Source organism: Rhinatrema bivittatum, chromosome 3, assembly GCF_901001135.1.
Source record: "Rhinatrema bivittatum chromosome 3, aRhiBiv1.1, whole genome shotgun sequence".
In the NCBI taxonomy this organism is placed as follows: Eukaryota; Metazoa; Chordata; class Amphibia; order Gymnophiona; family Rhinatrematidae; genus Rhinatrema; species Rhinatrema bivittatum.
The window spans coordinates 280,953,744-280,972,157 of NC_042617.1; the positions used below are offsets into that span (position 1 = coordinate 280,953,744).

The following is an 18,414-nucleotide window of genomic DNA, read 5'->3' on the forward strand; positions in this document are numbered from 1 at the left end:
CATAATCAGATTTTGGCTTCCAAAAGGATTGCCCCCCCTGGCCCTTGAAGACTACGAACGCTTGAGAAAATAAGAAGTCTGTTTACCCAGCCTAAAATGCCTAGCATCATGAAACTGCCCTCAGCCTCTGGAGGTACAGCAGAAAGAACGGCTTATCCTCAAGCAGCCTTTGAGGCTTTGGATTTGCTAGTTCTTGATCCTCTTCAAATAATAACTTCCCTTTAAAGGGAAGCTTATCTAGCCAGGAATTTAACCAAGAGGTCGTAGCCCAATTGCACAGCCAGAAAAATCTCTTAGTCATGACAGCTGAATGTACTGAACAAGAAGAGACCCAGAGAAGATCATACAAGGTATCAGCCAAAAAGGCCACAGCTGACTCCAACCTATCCTCTTCCTCCTCACTTACTGGCAGCTGTTGCAACCATCGAAGGATTTGTTTGATCACAAAACCCCCACAGATAGAAATTTGAACCGCCAAAGTAGTAAATAAATGCTTCAAGGGATTTTCTATCTTTCTATCCTGAGGGTCCTTAAAAGAAATGCTAACCTCTATTGGGGTTGTGGTTCGCCTAGTAACTGCCATAATGAAAGCATCCACATGAGGCGGCATCTGAAGTAAGTGCTTAATGAATCTAGGGGGAGGGGATACAGCTTCTGCAGCATCTGCACTCCTTTGAACCCAGACTTGGAAGCCATCAAGACCATCCCTTCTGCCTCAGAATGAAGAGGAAAGGACTTTCAGGGCTTACACTTCCTTAATGATGGGATTCCATACAGGGGTGTCCTCAACTTCCACTATTCTGAAGCAGGATACCACTTGATCAACGAGGGCCACCAGTAGTTCTTTACGAAAGAGACAGATAACTGAATCATCTTCCCTGTCAGAGACCAGACTTGGAAGCCATCAAGACCATCCCTTCTGCCTCAGAATGAAGAGGAAAGGACTTTCAGGGCTTACACTTCCTTAATGATGGGATTCCATACAGGGGTGTCCTCAACTTCCACTATTCTGAAGCAGGATACCACTTGATCAACGAGGGCCACCAGTAGTTCTTTACGAAAGAGACAGATAACTGAATCATCTTCCCTGTCAGAGACCATCTTCCCTTCCTCTATGGAACAGCTACTAACCAAATCTGCTCGGTCATCAAAATCCTCCCTATCCTTATCCATACCTAGGAAGGAGAGCTCTGGAGACTCCTAACAACACTTGTGTGGAGATGGGGCAGCAACCAGAGTTCTGACTGCGTCAGCTGTAAAATCTGGGTTTGTACCAGACTTCTGAATAGCACAAAAGGCCTGTTGCAAAAATCGGAAAAACTCCAGGGAAAAATCACCACACGAGGCACTCACACCCAGTGGCATAGCCACAGGTGGGCCTGGGTGGGCCATGGCCCACTTATTTTGAGCTTAGGCTCACCCACTTAGTGTTGCCCCGGACCGGTAGCCTAAGAAGAGAGGCGTTACCACATGTGCACACCCAGTGAAGCAGCGGCCAAAGAAGGAAGATGGCCCAGGAGGCCATTGAAGGACCCTGTCCCACTGGCAACCGAAGAGAAGGTAGCCTTGTGAGGCCACTGGTGAACCCCATCCCACCGGCGGCCGAGAAGAGAAATCAGACTGTCGAAAGCCTGTTTGCCTGCTCCTCCTAGTGTGCTAGCACTTCTTATCTACACGAGATCAGCATATAGAAAGTACTAGTTGCAAGAGTTTTGAATAGCGCAGGGGTTGACACACGAGCAGCAGCAGAACGGGCTCCCCCTTCTGCTCCTAATGGGGAGACTGTCTGGGTTTTGTGTCTGCAAGTGAATGGGAACCTTCCTGGGGGGGTGGGTATTGTTGTGAATGGGAGCTTGCCTTGGGGAGGAGGGGTGTTGGTATGAATGGGAGCCTGCCTAGGAGTGTGTATGTGAGAACATGAGGGAATGGAGAAGCTGTATGTATGTGTGTGAGGGAGCATATGTGTGTGTGGAAGTGGAAGCCTGAGTGTGAGAGTTTGAGAGCGGGAGCCTCTGTGTGTGTGGGAGAGGCAGCCTGCTTGTGTGAATGAGAGCCTGTGTGGGTGTATGAGCCTTGAAGATTAATGGTATTGTCTGCTATCTGTAATGTACATTATCAAATTACATTGTGTTTGTTTTTATTGTGAATCGCCTAGACCTATTCTGTGATAGGTGATCAACAAATTTTAATAAAATGAAATGAAAATGAAATGCATGTGAGAGCCTGTGTATGAGAGGGAGTATAAGAGTGAGAGCTTGTGTGTGTCTGTGAGGGGGAATGGGAGCTTGCATGTGAGAGCAAGAGCCTGTGTGTGTGTGTGTGTGTGTGTGTGTGTGTGTGTGTGTGTGGGAACCTATGAGTGAGAGCCTGTATGTGAGAGAGAGCATATGAAAATGGGAGCCTGTGTGTATGTGAGAGAGCGTACAAGAGTAAGCATGTGTTTGAGAGAGTGCATGTGAGAGAGAAAAGAAAATTATTACTTACCTGCTAATTTTCGTTCCTGTAGTACCATGGATCAGTCCATCTGCTGGATTGGGGACATAACCCACGGTCTGGACTGATCCAGGTACGTACAGGGAATCTGTGTGTATGTATGAAGGAAGAAGGAAAGAAGACAAGAAGAAAGAGAAGAAACAGAAAGAATAAAAGAGATCCTGGAAAAGGAATTAGGAAAAAACAGACAAAGGGAACAAAGACTGGGACTAACCGATTAGAAAAATAAAATCAGGAGTTTAAACTCCAGGAGTGGAAATTTAGTATCTTCTCCTGGATTACATCAATCCCAGAAATGATCAGTAACAAGGTCTACTGTCACCGTTAAGCCAATTGTAGATGTAATGTGATATTTCCTTTATATTCTCGCTTAGGTTACTGGCCCTTCTATTCTCTTATTTCCTTTGGAGAATGATGAAAAAGATGGTTAACTATTACGATATATATGTACTTGTATAGTGCTATAATGTTATTACGAGATAAATTTCTCTCTTTTTTCTTTTCTGTATTTCATCATTCTATTTACAGTTGCAAGATGTTATTCTCTTACTATTTGATTTGAAAACAATAAAAAAAAAAAGAAAAAGAAAATCAAACAATAAAGGTAAAAAATATATATATTTTGCCTTTCAGCGATTGGAATATGCCACCTTTGGGAATGAGCATTTGTTATATATTTGTATTTTAACGTTTCTTCAGTATTCCATTATTCATAGAGTCTGAGACTGGTTTCTTAGGCTTTCAATTTCAGTTTTGTCTGCATATTTGTTTTTAATTTGTAGTTGCTTATTTTGTATTAGGTAAGGCTCTGTCTGTGTTGCGCATGTGTAACAGAAGTGCAGTATTTTGGCTAGCGTGTAGTTTCTCTGTAGGGATTTGTAGCAGTTCGGATTGTTCTGGCCCAATACATTGTGTATTAGTGTTCTAGGGCTTGGTGTAATGTTTGCCTTTGCTGCCTTTTTGTAGATAAGGTTGCACCAGCATTTGAATATATTTTTTTGCATGTCCTAGTCTGTTCTGCACCTGTTGTAAATTTTATGATGATGATTATGATTATTGCTGTTTTATTGTAGTTATATTTTCTGCATTTTTGGAATGAGGTTTCATAAAAGAATACATTTATATTTGTTTTAATACGTAATTGAATCTGATGTTTCCATTAAACTTGTTACTTTTTACATGATATTTATTTATAAACTGCAATAAATATAAAATAAATATATATTAAGGTATTTTTAATGCTGGTAAGTGCTTGAAATAATAGAATTAAAATATTTTAAAGCATCACTCATGATGAAACTACTTAGAAATCTATTGTCAGATGCACTCTTTATTTATTGATAAGAGTACAAATAGTAGAGCCTACACTGTTATGTCAACCACCCACCCATGTTAACCTTGGGTCCCCCCAAAAATTAATTTCTGGCTACGCCACTGCTTACACCTGGGGAGGCTGAAACTGGGGGCACCCATGCTGGAACAAAAGCAAGAACACCCTCATCTGCCATTACCAGAGTCCCCCACTGAAGCTGTGAATTGGGAGGCAGCATGGGAATGTGACGCAAGATGGCTGATGCTCCCGCCGAAACCACTTCTTCACTGGACTCTGCCTAAAGTATCCCTGGCAGCAGATTAGCCCTGCCTGGCTGCCCTAAATCTTGGGACCTCCACCACCACAAAGCAGGCTGAGCAGAGAGGCCCCACAGCTGACGCAGATCACCTGCAGCCATAGTTCCCCCCCCCCTCCAGCTTTCTCCACAAAAACACAGCGCCCCCCCCCCCCCGACTCAGTTCCAGTGGAGACTGGAGCCGCAAGCAAAACAACCCCCCAAAAAGGCAGCCACTTACTCTTCAGAGGACAGATCTCTACCAAGTCTAAGGCTCAGGCTTCTGCTGCTCAAACCAGTGACCTTAGGTTCTCCTTTCTTTTTTTTTTTTTTGTTTGGCATTCAACACCAAAGGAGGAGCAAGAGTGTGGGATGTGACAGAAGGGGGAAGTAATTCAGGAGAATCCAAAGCAACTACCCCAAAGAAAAGATTAAAAAATAAATCACCTGTTGAGATGTTATTGCTAATGGAGAAATTACTTACATGATAATTTTGTTTTCCTTAATGTAGACAGATGGACTCAGGACCAATGGGTTATGCCTCCCCTGCCAGCAGATGGAGACAGAGTCAGATTTCAAAGCTGATGCCACCCTAGGTTCACCTCTGCAGTAACCTCAGCTCTTCAGTATTCTCTTCAAACGACACAAGGGACCCACTAGTGAAAAACTTGATTAAAAATATGATTAAAAACGGATAACCGTAACTGTACTCAACAAATAAAACACTGAACCCCAGTACGAATATAGGTGCCTTGATCTAGGGACTGGATAAAGGCTTACCCATAATCTCTTGGATTTGATATCCAATCCACGGGCGAATCCTTGGCACAGTTCTTGGGCATCCAAGGGTGGGATGCTGAGTTCATCTGTCTACACTAAGGAAAATGAAATTATCAGGCAAGTAATTTCTCCATTTCCTAGCGTGTAGCCAGATGGACTCAGATCCAATGGGAAGTACAAAAGCTACTCCTGATCGGGGCAGGAGGCTGCCCGTGGTCCGTTTAACACCACCCTTCCAAAGGCTGTGCGGCTATCCAAGCCTCGGAGACTTAGAGAAAGTTTTCTATCTTACCTTGTCTTGGCATTTCCCAGTTTCGTTGCAGGCAGTCTCTGGCTGCGGGGGGAGAGGAAAAAGTACCTTCACCGCTGCGCTGAGTATTGCACCCGCTGCCTCTCAGCCGCTCCCGTTGCCGGGGGCTAAGTCCACGCCGGGAACCGGCTACCGGACCGAGGCCTACCTCTGAGGGATCTCGGAAATCACCTCAGGAATTCTCAACTGGGGGAGGGACCCTTAGGTATCACCACAGTAGAGCAGGGCTCATCTGGAAAGGTAAGATTTCTTCTTTGTTTGGAATTTTCTTTCTTCTTTGGTTTGAATACTCTAACGCTGTGCAAGCGTGTATACTGTATATGGTGAAAACAAAAACAGTGGGATAAAATTTACGCGCACATTAGGCACACAAGGGCCGGCCCGCACAGTGCGTACCGACGAAGGGGAGAAAATGTTGCCACACCAAATCATGTGCAAGATGGTGCCACCGTGGCCTGCCATGTGGAGTATCCACCGAGCCTGAAGCGAGGTCTAGCCCAACAGGGGGCCACTCAACCCACTCGGAAGCCCCCTTCCCTTGCCCTAACGGGAACGACGTCGGTACAGCGCGCAGAGCAAGGAAACAGAAGGAAAGACTTACCAAAGCCCTTCCCTATCTCTGGATCAGAGGAGATCTTCTCTGCTTACCTGGTCTCAGTGCTTACCGGCTGAATACAAAGTCAGTCTCCGGCTGCGAGGGGAGAGGGCTTAGGTTATCACCGCCGCGCACGGCTTCCTGCACCTGCTGCCTTTCAGCTGCTTCAGCAGCAAAGTCCACGCCGGGAACCGGCTACCGGACCAAGGCACACCTCTTAGGGATCTCGGAAATCACCCCAGGAATTCTCAACAGGGGGAGGGACCCTTAGGTATCACCGCAGGAGAGCGGGGTTCAATCTTTTTCCCAATTTAAAGGTAAACTTCTCCTTCGAACTAGTGCTGCAATCCCGCTAAACACCACTGCTGGTGTGGGGCTAGCAGCCACCGCTGCTAGGAGATGGAGAGATACTGAATGGCTGAGGTCACTGCAGGGCTGTATTTAAGGTGACGTCAACTTTGAAACCTGACTCTGTCTCCATCTGCTGGCAGGGGAGCACATAACCCATTGGTCCTGAGTCCATCTGGCTACATGCTAGGAAAGTGATATTTCTAGTCATCCAAGATATAGGAAAATTGGTTCTTACCTGCTAATTTTCGACTCCTGGGTTTTGCCTCCCTTCCAGCAGATGGAGAAAGAGAAAGTTTCACTGACACTGTACATAACCCAGTGTGCCACCTGCAGGCCCTTGATATTGACCTGTACTCAAGTCAAGATGACAGCAACAATCATAAATTTCTAAGCAAACTCCCTACCCTCTGGAAGAAGGTGAAGATGCCCAAAAAGACAATCGAAAATTTGTTTCCTAAATTTAACATAAGTGATCAGCATTGAAAACCTCCAACAACTTTGCACTATATATAAAGCAACAGTACGAGTGGTGGACTCTCCCCCTCCAGTAAATGGACAGGTGTCTGGACTGATCTGTGGTACTACATGATCGAAAATTAGCAGGTAAGAACCAATTTTCCTTTCCCTGCACTTACCAGATCAGTCCAGACTCCTGGGATGTAGCTAAGCCCACTAAACTGGGAGGGACCTGGATAATTCTCACCAAAGCACATAGAAACTGGAGCCCCGACATCCATGCGATAATGCCTAGCAAAAGTGTACGACGACTTCCCAGTAGCTGCCCAGCAAGTTTAATGCAGAGACACCTGTTGTGACTCAGTCCAGAAAGTCACCTGAGAACGAGTTGAGTGTGCCTCTAAACCCCTTGACAGCAGGCACCCTTTAGAAATGTAAATTGACTTGATTGATTCCTTCAGCCACTGCACAACTGTAGCCTGAGGCGCCTTACTTCCCTTCTTTGAACCACTCCACAGTACAAAGAGCTGATCTGATCTACAAAGAGGTGATCCGATCTACGGAAAACATAAGTGATCTTTTGATATATTAGTGATGCTTGCCTATCTATCCGGCCGATACAGTACAGTGCGCTCCGACGGATGCACGTTTTCGACACGATAGCGTTACCCCTTATTCAGTAAGGGGCCGAAAACGCACGTCCAACCCCCTGAACCTAATAGCACCCGCAACATGCAACTGCATGTTGATGGCCCTATTAGGTATTCCCGCGCGATTCAGAAAACAAAATGTGCAGCCAAGCCACACATTTTGCTTTCAGAAATTAGCGCCTACCCAAAGGTCCTGGGAGAACACCTGTTACAGGTAAGCAACTTTGCTTTCTCCCAGGACAAACAGGATGGTAGTCCTCACATATGGGTGAATAGCAAGCTACAGGCTGAGTCATACATATGAGGCCAAGCAGCACCGAACATGTACAACAGGCACAACAACTGGGGTGCTGTTGGCAAGGATGAGGCAGCCTGAAATACACAGCGGGTCGAGGAAGGACGAGTTGGGTTCCTACACTGGAAACAGATTTCTTAGTACAGACTGGCCAAAGACGGAATCCTGTTGCCCAGCCTTGTCCAGGCAGACGTGAGCTGCAAAGGTGTGGAGAGAGCTCCATGGTTCCAGCCTTGCCGGTCAGCAATCGGTACTATATGGTAGTGTGCTACTCACATTGCCATTGCTCTGACTGAGACTCGTCCCTGTAGTGGAAGGCCTGCTTGCTGGTAGCAGAATGCGATGCAGTCTGCCAACCAGTTTGACAATGTTTGCTTGCCCACCACATTCCCAAGTTTGTTCTTATCAAAAGAGACAAAGAGTTGGGTAGACTTCCTGTGGGCTGTAGTGTGGTCTAAGTAAAACGCAAGCGCATGCTTACAGTCCAAGGTGTGGAGAGCTCACTCACCTGGGTGAGCATGAGGTCTTGGAAAGAAAGTGGGCAAGACTATAGACTGATTTAAATGGAAATCAGTTACCACCTTAGGAAGGAATTTAGGGTGAGTGCGGAGAACCACCAGGTCATGGAGGAACCTTGTGTAGGGTGAGTAGGTCACAAGGGCCTGTAACTCACTCACTCTGCAAGCAGATGTGATGGCTACTAGGAAAAGAACTTTCCATGTAAGGTATCTGAGTTCGCAGGAGTGCAAGGGCTCAAAAGGAGTGTGCATGAGCCTTGTAAGTACGACATTGAGGTCCCATGCCACGATCGGTGGCCGTGGAGGAGGCTTAAGCTGTACTAAGCCTCTCATGAAGCGACTCACCAGGGGTTGGGCCATTATCGGGGCATCCCCTATTCCTTGATGGTAAGCAGAGATGCCACTAAGGTGCACTCGGATAGATGATGTCTGGACACCAGATTCCGAGAGGTGCCAGAGATAATCCAACAGACTCGATGTAGGGCAAGAAAAAGGATCCAAGCCCTTTTGTGTGCACCACAAGGTAAATCTCTTCCATTTAGAGCGGTAGGATTTTCGCATGGAAGGCTTCCGTGAAGCTACTAGGACTTGAGATACATCACTTGAAAGGTTGAGTGGTTGTTGTATTAGCCTTTCAACATCCAAGCCGTCAGAGAGAGGGCCTGCAGGTTCGGGTGACGTAACTTGCTGTGATTCTGTGTTAGAAGGTTGGGTGACGTGCCCAGGCGAATGGGGTCCTGGACAGAAAGGTTGCGAAGTATGGGAAACCAGATTTGGCGTGACCAGTATGGGGCTATGAGAATCATTAAGCCCCGGTCCTGTTGTAGCTTCACGAGAGTCTTGCTTATTAGCGGAATCGGAGAATACGCATAAAAGCAGGCCTTTGTTCCAGGGACAGGCGAAGGCATCCCTGGCTGTGCATGCCGATCCCTGTGCAGGGACCAGAAGCTTTCCACTTTGGTTCTGACTGGACGCAAAGAGGTTAATGCTCTGATGACCCCACCTGTGGAAGATTCTGCTTGCAACCGAGGGATCTAGAGACGATTCGTGGGGCTGGAAACATCGGCTGAGGCGATCCGCCAGTGCATTCTGTGTGCCCGCTAGATAAGTGGCTCGCAGAAGAATGGAATGCGACAAGGCCCAGGCCCAAATCTGTGCTGCCTCCTGGCAAAGCAGATAAGAGCCCGTGCCCCCCTGTTTGTTCAGATACCACCATTGCAACTTGGTTGTCTGTTTGAATCAGGACAACTTTAATGGAGAGGTAATCCTGAAATGCATAAAGGGCGTACCGCATCGCTCAAAGCTCCAGAAAGTTGATTTGATGGGTCGCTTCGGCTTTTGTCCAAGTCCCTTGAGTTTGAAGGCCTTGGACATGGGCTCCCCAACCTAGGTTGGAGGCGTACGTAGTTAACGTCACCTGAGGAGCCAGTTGCTGGAAAGGAAGACCCACTTGTAAGTTGGCTTTGTATGTCCACCAGGCAAGGGACAGACGAAGCTGGCTGGTTATGTGTACCATGGATGACAGCAGCTGAGTAGCTTGTCGCCACTGGGATTTCAGAGTCCACTGGGTCACTCTCGTGGCAAGGCAGGCCATAGGGGTGACATGGACAGTTGATGCCATGTGGCTGAGCAACCTGAGTAGCTGGCCAGCTGAGGTAATTTTTCGACGGCGGATATAGCTGGCAAGGTTGGACAGCGTAATCGCACGGTCGTTGGGTAAGAATGCTATGGACAGCTTCCCTGCAACTACAACACCCATCAGAGGAATGGGAATGTCTCTGGGTCTGTCAAAGAGGGAGGAGAGGGGCTGGCCCACCGGTAAATCTCCCTCCTCACCGTTTAAGGGCAAATTTCTCCGGGTATAGAGGCCATAGGCACTGCCTAGCCTTGCCTGCCTGGGAAAGATCAAAACGATGTCAAAAATATATATATAACTTTTTTTTTTTTTAAACTTGCAGTAAGTTGATCTAGCCAGAGGAATAAAGATAGACACCAAATGTGCCTAATAACTATTCAAGAATCATTAAAAATTAAGAAGGATCAGACCGCCAGAGAATACTGAGGGATCGCAGGTGGCACACTAGATTATCTAGGGGGTGCTTTTCAGTTTCTCTCTGACTCCATCTGCTGGAAGGGAGGCATAACCCAGCAGTCTGCCCGGCTATTATATCTATTTCAATCCCTGCCTTTTCCCATTCCGAATAAGGGACTGAAAAACTGGCAAAAATAGTTCTCAGTTTTATTTGGAAAAGACGCCCTCCTATATCCTGTACCAAAATAAACTAGAGGGAGGGCTAGGCGTCCCTAATCTTCCATGGTACTACTTAGCGGCCCCGATGAGACCCCTGGTAGCGTGGCACAATGTTAAGGAATTAAAACACTGGGCCATCATCGAACAATCACACATGCCTGAGATGTCTTTAGAATCTATACCCTGGCAACCTAGGAAAACCTGGAAGGCTTGCCCTCACATGTTACCCACTACCAGACATACCTTGCAGATTTGGGAAAGATGGAAGGGGAAATTGGTGGGCAATAAGACCTGCCGTCACCTAACCAATCTATTCCATAACAACACCTTTTTACCCAGCCTCCCAGCACTCTCTTTTCAAGCTTGGAAAACCCGAGCGCTAAAACGTCTTGAGCAAATGTGGGGAGGGGGACACCATATTGTCTTTTGAGTCTTTATGTACATCATACCAACTACCGACATCAGAATTCTTGGCTTATCAACAGGTGACCCATTTCTATATGAGCAAAAACATTAAAGATAACTTGAGTCTGGGAAAAACTCTGTTCGACTCTTTTTTTGCTCTGCCCCATTTAAATTTAAGGGCCTTGTTTCAAAAATGTATAAATTGTTAAATGTCAGACCCAGTATTACCTCAAATTGTAATAAGGCCTGGATTGGAGACCTTCCCAGAGAGGTGTCCTCAGAAGACTGGGTGGCTCTCTATGATCAAATTAGTAGGGCCTCGATATCCTCTATATTGGTTGAAAATGGGTATAAGCTTTTATACAGATGGTACATTTCACCAGATAGGCTAATGAAAATAGCTCCCAAGTTTGACGGACAATGTTGGAGGAGCTGTAAAACTTTGGGAACATTCGCACATATGTGGTGGACTGGGGAATGCATTGTACCACTCTGGAAACAAATTGAGGACATGATTTCTAAAGTTTTAGCTCATAAAGTGCACTTATCAATGGAGATGGTGTTGTTAAATGCTTTAGGAGAGGGCAGGAAGCTTCAACTCCACCCTTTTTGTATTCAAGCCTGCATAGCAGCCAGACTTGAGATAGCAAAAGCCTGGAAGCAGGCACACAGCCCAACAATTGCGGTTGTACTGAGGAGACTTGCTCATGTCTGTACGATGAACAAACTGACATCGGAAAAGCACCAGAATATGAAATGTTTTCATTCCACCTGGGATCCTTACCTTCGGTGGCGCAAATTATGTGACTCTCGATGACTGGTGGTGGTTAATATTAGGGTATGGACATTGCGCTGTAGAAGTACCTGATAATGGATAAGTAATCCGCCAGCTGGCTGAGAGGGGAAAAGAGTCGCACACAGCGTTGAATAGAGGATTCGGAGCACAGTTCTGGACAAGCCCGGTTCTTTCATCGTACCGTTTATTATAAAGCATGGTTGTAATGTACATGGGGGGAAAAGTATCATTGGGAGGGCTCAATGTTAAACTGGTGATAATATTGTATATATGTATACTTATGTATATTCGATAAAACTGTTTAAAAAAAAAAAAAAAAAAAAGGGAGTCACCAACTTGTCTGCCTCAAACCAGGGGGGGGGGCAGCCACACCAGGACCTCACAATCCCCTGGGAGGATCCAGAATTTTCTTTTAATCTTTTTTTTTTCTTTCTCTCCAAACTGCAGGTTTTACATCATCTACCATTTGCTGGAGACAGAGAAATACTCAGGGACTGCAGGTGACACACTGGGTTATGTACAGTGTCAGTGAAACTTTCTCTGTCTCCATCTGCTGGCAGGGAGGAAAAACATAGGAGTCTGGACTGATCTGGGTACATACAGGGAATTATATTTTCTTCCTGCTTGCCAAATTTGATGAATTATCTTCCTTTATGTGGAGAGTTATTATGCCTTCAGACAGATGAACATCGATCCAGTGCACATCATTCTTTCCAATATTCTGTATGTTGGAAAGCATTAAAAGCCCTTCCCCATTCCCTCAGTGTTTAAAGATGTGCAGCAAACAAAACTCAGCTAATACCAAAAATCCTTTAAATTTTATAATTATCTCAACTTGTGAATACTTACACAATCTTATTCATAGATATTGTAAAGGGACCTCATTCATGGAAAACCTCTGTGAAAAACTTCCAGAGAAAACCACACCACTGTGTAATCATAGCCCCACCACAATGTTTATCTGCGCCACAGCTCTAGCACGATAACCGCAGCTGGATAATACACATCAATAAATCTTGAGTGCTACATTGTGCGCCAACATCAATACGCAAAGTCCACCAGTACCCTCTGGGGGCTCAAAGACTTACATACCTGGTGTAGGATCCGATCCTTCCACGAAGATACCTCCCAGGCGAGGCAGGACCCAGTAGCGCCTCTGGAAGCGATCCTGCCCCAGCAAGACAGCACGCAGGCTCTGTGAGGCATGCAGGAGCTTCTTTCGGAAGAAAGTCTGGCGCTGGGGGAGAGACAAAGAGACTGGTTGAGGCTAGTTAGGCACGCAGGCAAAGGGCTGGGGGGGGGGGGGGTTCGCTTCTCTTCCTCCTGGATACAGTGGAGGGTAAGGAGACAAGGTGATAAACTTTCAGGGAACGATTTTCAAAGCCATTTGCGCATATAAAACTGGCTCTACTAAAATAGCCTGGAATTCATATGTAACCCTGCTACAAGCAAATGCCCTTTTACATGAACTACAGAAAGGCATTCCAGGGGCACAGTTGGAATTTAGGCACATACTTTTTATGCTTAAGTCACATCCTCCAAAGAGGAGGTATAACTCTATGCAAGGTTATTTGTACAGGGTCAATTACCCAAGGATTTTCACAGCAAACTTATGCGCATACGTTTGCTTTGAAAATCCTTGGTAAACTCTGCATGAACAAGGTACCAAGCAGATTTTACCGCTATGTGATGATGGCAGTATGAAGGGCAGGGTGGAGAGGGACGATGGCATGCACACAAGTGGCTCGTGTCAGAATGGCGCCAACTGGGAGGAGAAGCGCTGCATAAGAGCGAAAGCTACTTTTATAAGGAATGTGGACTGAGGCTTCACTCAAAGTTACCAGGCACAGAACAGATGTTTTCCAATGCTTATAGCCCTGAGTAATCACAGATTTTGTTATAGCATTTATTGATTTTATTGTAGTTATGTCTGATAATTTTGTAATATGGATTGAATCTGAAATTGTTGCAAGCTGCTTTGGGTAGTTTATTGACTAGAAAGGAATGGTATAAAATTAAGAATGGAACTGAATAACAAGGCAAATCATAGTTGCTAATGAGCAATAATTTTTTGTTCTAATTTGCTATGCAGATTTATGAAACTGAAGACACTGGGACCTGATGGCTACCTGCATTTGTAAGCTGATTGTTACCTTGGTCAGCTTTTCAATCTGCTTCTCCATCTCCAGAATGTTGGCTGCGGAGGGGCTATCACCCTGAGAAAGAGGAAGATATGTGGCAAACAAAATGGTGAACTATTACAATAAATGTAAAAAGTCAAAATAACTTTCTATTGCTTCAATGGGCAGACGAAGTGAACAAAGTGCTTTGGTTTTTTTTTTCTGCTGACATTTTCTCTGTTTCGGTGCTTGAGGGTCCCCAACATGCCTAGCTTCCCCCCACCAGGGTCTCTAAGGAAATACAATTTTCTACCAATTAAACAAATCACGTTTCTATTAAAAAAAAATACTAATCTACCAAAAAGATGAACACGCCCCTCTCAGGTCACTAATCACAACTGCTCCCCAGTCAAGTATTATTTGTACTTTTGATTGCACACTTGGCCATTGTGTTCCATTTCTCACTGCCTCCTCACACCTCAAAATCCTTGCGGAATTTTCTCGCCCAACTTTCCTCCTTCTCTGGCTCTGCGTCATCATCCTCTTCCAGGATACGTGAGCTGCGCCGCAGCTGTCCCTCCGCCAAGCCCGTTACCTCTGACTCTGGACGCCCCATTTTCTTCGCCAGTGCAAACTTCAGCCTGCAGGGAAGGAGACATGAAATGACAAATATCCTGCTGGCAAGGCAGGTGTCTCTTGTAATACCTGCAGTTGTGCAGCCTCTGTACAGACCCTAGTACCTAAATATACATGGACACTGGGTGCTGCAGTCATCAGTGGGTTAATAGTTCACACCTGCACTATAATTGCTGCACTCCTTGTGAGGCTGCTGCAGACCCCACCCATAGCTATATACAAGGTAGAGAGAAGGAAGTGAGGCAGGTGGAGAAGCTTCTGACTGAACAACATTATCGTGCTAGGCACTGTCTGCTGTGGTCCACTACCTGCGCAGCTTCCCCTCGATGATCCATTTGTTCTTCCTGTAATTGGACATGTTCTCCAGACTCTTGTCGATTTCGCTGCAATGAAAATATAGAATTTTGTTAAGAAGAGGAAAAAGGGTGCTGATGATATGAACTTATGGTAGGGGATGGACCAGCTCCCTTATGAAGGTTGGCTCAACAGGTTGGGGCTTTTCAGTCTGAAGAGACGACTAAGAGAGGATATAAGAGAGATTTATAAAACCATAAATGGGGTGGAACAAGTTAACAGGAATGATTATTTGACCTTTCAATTAGTACAAGTGCCAGAGGACATGCCATGGAACTAACAGGTTGCAGATTTAAAACAGGGGTTTTTTTTATAATTAGAAAAGAAAGGCCACACAAGGACATCCTGAATATGTAGGTCAAAACTAAGGATACATAGATTTTGAAATCCTGATAAACAATACTTAAATCTTGCAATTATATGCACACAGAAAGCAAGTACCTCCTCCCAACTCCCTCTCCCAATACATCTCATCCACAATGTCACCTACCCCCCTCATTTTTAGTACATTCAACCCCAGACTAATAAATCATGTCAAATTACGAAGATATCATCAATATTAAAGAAAACTGAAGAAATTCAATATGATTCGGAGTCACATAGTTATCCTGGTCATGATACACAGTAATGCTATCTAGTTTTAAATCACCCTAGAAGACATACATTGCAATTTATATCTCAAAGAGCTCAAATAGGCCTAAGATGTTTCTATAGGACTGTTCACTATAATAACTATTATCTGGGTTAGAGAGCCAAGAAAAGTATAACCCCCAAACCCATTCAAACTTGTGCAGTCTACGATGTTTAATTGCTGTTAATTTACACATCCTACACACTTTATCCAAATGAAGCACTACTGCCTTCATCCTAGGGGCATTTGGAAGTTTCCAAGACAATACTACCTCACACCGGGTCGCTATAAAGATCTGTTGGGCTAATACTTGGGCATTACCGTTGAGATTCTCTTGAAGAATGTTTAACAAATATTCTTCGGATCTAAGTTTATCTGCTCCTTTGCAATATCTACTCTCAAAGTACCTACTGCCTTCAAGAAATGTTTAATCACCCCACATTCCCACCAAATGTGAAAGAAAGTCCCCCTTGTGAGCATCTTCTCCAACAGCAACCAGCCATTCTTGGATACATGCTGTGCAATTTTTCAGGTGTCAGATATCACCTAAATAATAATTTATAGCTGCTTTCAGTCAGAGAGGAAGAAATGGACGATTTGCTTGTCTTTAGAATAAATGAAGCCCATTCCTCCTCAGAAAGTTCCTCCCCTAAGTCTCTCTCCCATGTGGGAGACACCACTGAGGCTTCATTCACAGCTATATTATAGTTTAGATATCACACCCTCTGACTTTATCCGCTTTATCACAAATGCGTTTCAAAAAAGATCTCCCGAATGAGAGCTGCGAATCAATGTTTCTCTTCTTCCAAAAGTGACAAATTTGTAAATAGGAGAGAAACTCTTCCCTAGGTAAGCCTTATCTGTTACACATATTTTTGAATGTCACAATCCCCCCATGTTCCCAAATATGGTCCAACCGTGTGATCCCGCATGCCTTCCATAACTTAAATTTCCCCAAGGACTTACAAAGGTTGAATAGTAAATTGTGGAACAGGTGTGATGAGAAAAATAAATTGTGTGTCCTACTAGTTTGTCACGCCAGTTCCTCCAGACCCTAAGTGTATTACTTGTACTTGGGGCAAGTTCCCCTAATGGTCTCCAAGTATCCCGAGGATGCCACAATAATGCTTGTAAAGGCATATGTCCCACCCAATACTGCTTCTTAGTAACCCACTGCTTAGAATGATCTACTTTGAACCAATCTACAGCTGCTCGAAGTTGGGCCGCAACATAGTACCAACAAAGAATGGGAACCCCCAGTCACCTTTAAATTATACATCACACTCCTTTTACTCTTGGAGGATGCCGCTTCCAAATAAAATCAAATACCCTCATCTGTCATAGTTTTAGCACGGAATTAGGAAGTGGTATCGGGAGAGTGTGAAATAAATTTCCGATCCTAGGCATCACCACAATCCTTCCAACCATGAGAATGAGGATCACTCCCACTTTCTAATTCTTTCCCAATATTATTCCGTAAGGGAAGAAAATTCAGTGAATAAAAATCCTTCAACCATTTACCAGTATTAACTCCTAGGTACTTAATTTTGTGGATTGCCCATCGAAAAGGATGCCTGCTTTTTAAGGCCTGTTCCATAAGAGAAGGCAGGGATAAATTCAGTATTTCAGATTTGTTGCAAATTCATTTTAAACCCAGAGGCTTTGCTAAAATTACCCAATTTCCCCACCACTGCATCTAAGGAATGTTCTGGGTCAGAGTAAACAAGATATCATCATCTGCAAAGAGGGATAGTTTGCAGTTATCTTTCCCTATGCAAAAACCAATCAGGTAGATTTTCAAAGCTTTACTCACGCAAAAATGGCCCCATACACGCGTACGTGGGCCGCACGTGAGCAATGCGAGATTTAAGAAGCCGGGAAATACGCACGTACATACCCATGTGCAAGAATCAGGAGGCAGAAAACGGACGGGGAAAGGACGTTCCGAAGTGGGGCCAAGACATATGCACGTAACCCCCTGAATTTTGCAAGGCTGAACATGGCAACATGCGCCAAGTTATGCAGGTAACTTTTACTGCTGGTCCTGATGAGGCACAAGTCTGGGCCAGAGGGATCCTGAAAACTGGGGGGGAGGGGGGGGGAAGAGTCAGAGACAGATAGCAGAGACACTCTTTTAATGGGCTAAGCCAATCTGACACTCTATATATATATCCACTGTAAAAGGGGCACTTTCAACTCAGAGTGGGTTTTGGGGAGGCAGTGTTACATTGGTCTGCCTAGGATGTAAGGGTCTGTAGACCCTTGTAATACCACCTCCCCCAAACCCACCCTGAGTTGAAAGTGCTCCTCTTACAGTGGGATATATAGAAACATAGAAACAGAAATGGCGGCAGAAGAAGACCAACAAGCCCATCCAGTCTGCCCAGTAAGCTCTAACACTTATTTTCCCATACCTTTCTGTTACCCCGACCGCTGAGTTTAGGGCCCTTCTTGGTAACTTTTTTATTCCAATTTCCTTCAGGGCCCTTATTGGTAACTTTTTGATTCCAATTTTCTTCCACCCCCGCCATTGATGCAGAGAGCAGGGTTGGAGCTGCATCAAGTGAAGTATAAGGCTTAATGTTTGAGGATAGTAACCTTTGTATCGACAAGTTACCCCAATGTTTGTATACTCATGCTGCTCAGATCAATGCCTTATTAGATGTTGTCTGGATGTAAATCCTCTTTTCCTCATTCCCCTCCTGCCGCTGAAGCAGACAGCCACGCTGGATATGCATTCAAGGTGAAGTATCAGGCTTAATTGGTTCGGGGTAGTAACCGCCGTAACAAGCAAGGTACTCCCACATTTATTTGTTTACCCAGACTATGCAATTCAGTCCTTGTTGGTTGTGGTCTGACTAAAAATCATCTTTTCTTCATTCCCCCTGCCGTTGAAGTAGTGAGTTGAGCTGAATATGCATTCCAAGTGAAGTATCAGGCTTAATTGGTTTGGGGTAGTAACCACTGCAACAAACAAGCTACTCCCACGCTTATTTGTTTACCCAGACTGTGCAGCCTTGTTGGTTGTTGCCTGAATGCAAATCCTCTTTTCCACATTTCCTCTTGCTGTTGAAGCATAGAGCAATGTTGGAGTCGCATTAACCCTGTGAACGTTTATTAAATAAGGGTATTAATCACCAGGTACTAGCCGTCCTTCCCGCAAGCC

At 45.0% G+C, this 18,414-nt stretch overlaps 1 protein-coding gene across 4 annotated transcripts in view; it reads right to left on the reverse strand.

Annotated features, from left to right (window-relative positions):
* The window catches only part of BAZ2A (bromodomain adjacent to zinc finger domain 2A), a 248,264-nt gene that overhangs the window by 94,929 nt on the left and 134,921 nt on the right, over positions 1-18,414 (reverse strand). For all 4 annotated transcript variants that reach the window (XM_029594826.1, XM_029594828.1, XM_029594825.1 and 1 more), the window contains exons 16-19: positions 14,572-14,646; positions 14,106-14,268; positions 13,661-13,723; positions 12,600-12,744 (exon numbers count right to left, since the gene is read on the reverse strand). In XM_029594826.1, the coding sequence (XP_029450686.1) occupies positions 12,600-12,744; positions 13,661-13,723; positions 14,106-14,268; positions 14,572-14,646 (446 nt within the window). The remainder of the gene's footprint in view (positions 1-12,599; positions 12,745-13,660; positions 13,724-14,105; positions 14,269-14,571; positions 14,647-18,414) is intronic.